Raw genomic sequence first — 4,437 nt, forward strand, 5'->3', positions numbered from 1 at the left:
AGCGCACTCAATCTGTGTTCTTATTGCTCTGTGATTACACTGGGAGTACAGACCTTGACCTAAAGGTGATGTCATTACATGGCAGCACAGATTCATTCTCACAGTTTCCAAATGCAGATACACCTGTCCTGGCCTTCATTCAAAATCAGCAGCACACCTCTTTACCTAACAGTTTCCACTGTTAAAATATTTGGCGGTCCTAAGGATTGTTCTTGGTAATATCCCTTTTTACTTCCAGTTTTCTTTTTAAAGCAATAAATTTGATCTAGCAAATTGACCAAAAAGACTAACTTTATGTTGATGACATTTTCTCCAAAAGGGTTCACATAAATGCACCAATGTTTCAAAAAATTAAACATTTCAAATACAAATTTAATACACATTATAAATATAATGCACATAATGCTGTTAAAAATTAATTTTGTGCGAAAATCTCCAGAAAATGACAGAAACTGTAAACAAGCTACTTGTTTTTCTATTTATTAAAGGCAGACTATACAGGTTTTTTTTAGCCTTATTGTGGTCCTGTGTTTACAATCTCCTCCTACATCTTCTAGCCTGTCAACTTTTTGTTTCGCTTTACTGTACTTTTGCTTTTTAACCTCTGCCATTGCAGTACCTAGCTACGAACGCTCTGCTGAACCCTGATCCTACTCCACAGGCTCTGTAGCCACACCCTCCCCATGCAGAAAAAAGCACCACACCCAGAAACGTCCCTAACACATTTTAGAAGACATACAGGCAGAGAAACATGGATTTGGCAAATTTTTGTAAAGACAGAGACTGCTAGTGCATCATAGATATGACTGAACATGGTTATTTTATAATATTTTAGAACATATTTTCAGGATTAAAAATGTATGCCTTTAACATTATTGTTTAGTTGTGTGGATATGAATATTTGTTATTAGTTTTGAATACAAATGCAGGGGTGCTTGTACCTGTCTCAGTGGTCAGTAGGGCATCCTTCCCCATACAGCCTGTCATGTCCTTACCTGTACAGGTAAGAGGAGCTCATGATTATCTCCCCATCAAATGTGCGACCAGACAATTTATTACCAATTATGATATGAGCCAGGTGAGATGTGGTGGACAATTAGAGGGAAGGAGTAAAGCATCAGAACAGGCACTATCAGACTAATCTATTAGTAGCTGAAAAGTGCAGGAATACAAACTTAGTCTGGGGAATGAAGGAGTGCTTGGACTTTACAATTAATTGTAGAATGGTGCCAAGGACATTTTAGATCATTCTTTTAACAATTGTAAACATGCAGATGGAGCTGCAGTATACAGCAAAGATAGTGATCTTACATTCATTACGAAGGTATCCCTTGCATGCTATATTGTTATACCATGTTGTTGATTAACATTGTCAATGATAATGAAGCATGACAGTCTCGAATCAATAACTACGAAGATTCGGTGGCTACTGCTAGCTTCAGAAAACGCAAGTTACAGTTAAACACATATGACAACAGATGACAGTGGCTTCCTGCGATAAGAAACAACCAAAAGTAAAAGAATAAAAGAGAAAAAGTATTGCCAAACAAAAAATAACAAAACATGTTAACCTTATATTCTGTAGTTTTTTGTAATATCATAATTGTAGGGTATTTGGTGGATTCGTAGTGGATACATCCCTCTGTGATAACTATTTTCATCCCTTTTACGGTCACTTAAAATAAACATTTATCAAATATATTTGATTTAACCTTATAATTATAACAAGTAGTCCTTGATTAGAAGACTAGTCAGCTTATCACATTATGTGATGGTGTTGATATTCTTTAAAGCAAATTGTCAGATTGTTTTCTGGCCAGACGATGGTGTTCGGGATCTCCCACACTATACTCCAACTGAGCCACAGCACTCCTGCCCTTTCTCCATTTTCAAATGGAGTAGTTATATATAGATTTAGCTTTAAAATTAGTGTACAGCAACACAGAAACGTCGCGAATTACAGAGGGAAAGGGTAGAGTGAAATTTGTATCCGCCTGGCTGCAAGTGCAGAGAGCAGTTATTGGTAGATAGTAATGTCCCTATTGGCTTAAAAATGGGAGGCGCTGGCTTGAGGGGTGGTTTTCATGGGGTAGGCAGGGAGAGGTGGAGGAACACACTTGCAGGCATCTAAATCTACAGCAACCATGCATCACGAAGAACACCATAGGCCAGGGGAGATGTGTGGAGGATTGGTGGCGCTCACTCACGGAAGAACACATATTCTGTGTGGCTGGTCCAGATTTTCTCATGTGACTGGTCATGGGCAGAGGAGCAGCTTCCAGTTGAGTTGCAGGCCACCATGGTGAAGTTAGCCTCAGCCAACTTATCAAAGGCTTGATCTAGACTGGAGAACTTCAGATAAGAGCATGATGTGTAGTTCTCCGGTGGACAATCTGAATCCTGGCTCTCATTGAGTGTATCCCCAAAAACCTCCTTAGCCAGAGAGGTCTTCCCACACACCATTATACGTTCCACTCGACGGAACTTGGCGCCCGTCTGGCTGTCCCAGCCTGGTGTGTAGGAGCCTTGATAGCCAATGGTGATGAAGCCAGAGTGGTGGCTGGCCTCCCCTCCCTCCACCACCAGGCCAGTGCAGGGAGGAGCAGCTCTGCTAAGTGTGTCCAGGTTATGGGCAGTGTTGGTTTTGGAAGAGAAATCTTCAGGGTCACTCAGACAACCTTCATTGCCGTGTTTGGTGAGCCTGGGTGCCAGCATTTTAGCCAGCTCAGGCAGATTATAGAATTCTACCTCCCGCTGCAGCCTTGCACGCTCAGGAAAGTCTTCTGGGAGCAGCAGCTGACGGTCACGCATGTAGTCCAGGATATAACGGAAAAGGAAACCGTCGCGATCCAAGAAAAAGCGACCTTTGGTGTCACGCGCCAGCCCTTCGTTGCTCTTTGAGGTGAACATCTTCCCAAGAAGGGAATCTGGGTAGCTGATTAGAGTGGAGTAGCGGGTTATGTATACCTGGCCACCCACATTGAGTTCCACGATCTCTGGGAAGAGCAGCTTGTCACCCGGAATGCTGCTGGTGCTCTCAAGTAAAGCCATGGGTCTGTGTGAAACCAAGCAGAGAACCGCTTCAATCTCTTTTTCACGTCTGACTGCCCGAACCAATCTGCCTAATCACATTGCTCATGCAGCAAGAGACATGAAAAACTGCATGTCTCTTACTGGGTCACTAGATAGTAAGGCTGGACCTATTACAATCTCAGTGATTATGGAGGATTGTGATTGTGCACATAAAATATGCCATCGGTTTTGCAATTAAATCTTCACTCCCATCTAAAATGTCAAACTTTTTGGAAAATGTAGTTGTTTAGGAAAATTAACAGGAGTTTAAATGCAAAATAAGCAAGGACGGTAGAAATTTAATTGAATATAAATACCTTGTACTGTTATCCAAAGTAAAATCCTTGTTAAAATCCAAGTTGATTGGGTAAGAACCTCCACTTCATGGAATGAATGGTCTGCTACAGAGAGAAACTCTGTTCCTGGTCAGTGCAGTTGTAATCGAGCATGTTGATGAAAGGAATATCCAAGAACTTTTTTGTTAGTGATGAAATTCAGAAAAAAAGTTATTTTAAGATTGGCAGTGTAATACCATTTCAGCGCTGCATTAAATATGGTACACCATTAAAAATCCATTCTCCCTTGATGGAAAATGATCCACGGACATGAATGTGCTTTCTCCCTACTGTCATCAGTCTATCCTTTGCTGCCCCTTGCAGTGAAAGCTCTGCTGCAGTATTATAATCTCCACAAAACCCCACCAACTGTATGATGACGTTGACTCGATTTCAGAGAAAATGTGACAACTTCACGTTCTGTGAAATCTGCGATTATTTATACTTGTTTGTGTACATTTATTGCATACATGCCCAAGCCATAGCACTAACTCTACCATGTTTCACAGATGAGGGGGGTGAAATAAGAAAAAAAAAAAACAGAAACGTAAGCAAAACCTTAAACTACATGGATTACTAGGCGCTTTGTGATTTCTGAGCTCATTAGTGCTTTCTTTCTTCTTAATGATGCTCCAAACAGCTGATTTTGGTCAGCCTAAGTTTTAGCCTAAGTTTCAGTTTTTTCTCTCTCTCTTTCTCAGCCTCATAATTGCTTCCTTGACTTTCATTGGCACAACTCTGGTCCTCATGTTGACAAATTCCAATAACAGACTCCGAAGACAATCAAAAGGCTAGAATCAAAATTAGATACTGAAAGCACTCTTATACCTGCACTAATGACGCAATTGAACACACCTGACTAATCAGAAACACCTGCGACGCCATTTTGTCCCAAACATTATGATGCCCTGAAAATGCTGTAATTTATACATGGTGAAACCAAAATGTATAAAAATACCCTTAAATAAAAGCTGAGAATGTGCACTACTTTACCTCACATTAATAGTTTGATTACATATCAAAAATATGT

The 4,437-nt window shown here is 40.5% G+C and overlaps 1 protein-coding gene across 1 annotated transcript; it reads right to left on the reverse strand.

The window, feature by feature from the left end:
• Positions 1–2,199: 2,199 nt before the first annotated feature.
• LOC135262879 (BTB/POZ domain-containing protein KCTD12-like) lies at positions 2,200–4,201 on the reverse strand. Its single transcript, XM_064350244.1, has 2 exons — positions 3,390–4,201; positions 2,200–3,055 (listed from the first exon to the last, which is right to left on the reverse strand). The coding sequence occupies exon 2, from the start codon at positions 3,049–3,051 to the stop codon at positions 2,200–2,202; it is 852 nt and encodes a 283-aa protein (XP_064206314.1). The 5' UTR covers positions 3,052–3,055; positions 3,390–4,201.
• Positions 4,202–4,437: the final 236 nt, after the last annotated feature.

Source organism: Anguilla rostrata, chromosome 9 (assembly GCF_018555375.3).
Source record: "Anguilla rostrata isolate EN2019 chromosome 9, ASM1855537v3, whole genome shotgun sequence".
NCBI lineage: Eukaryota > Metazoa > Chordata > Actinopteri > Anguilliformes > Anguillidae > Anguilla > Anguilla rostrata.

Coding starts and splice junctions, on each gene's coding strand:
- LOC135262879 (XM_064350244.1), bottom strand. CDS start 3,051: ATGGCTTTACTTGAGAGCACCAGCAGCATTCCGGGTGACAAGCTGCTC.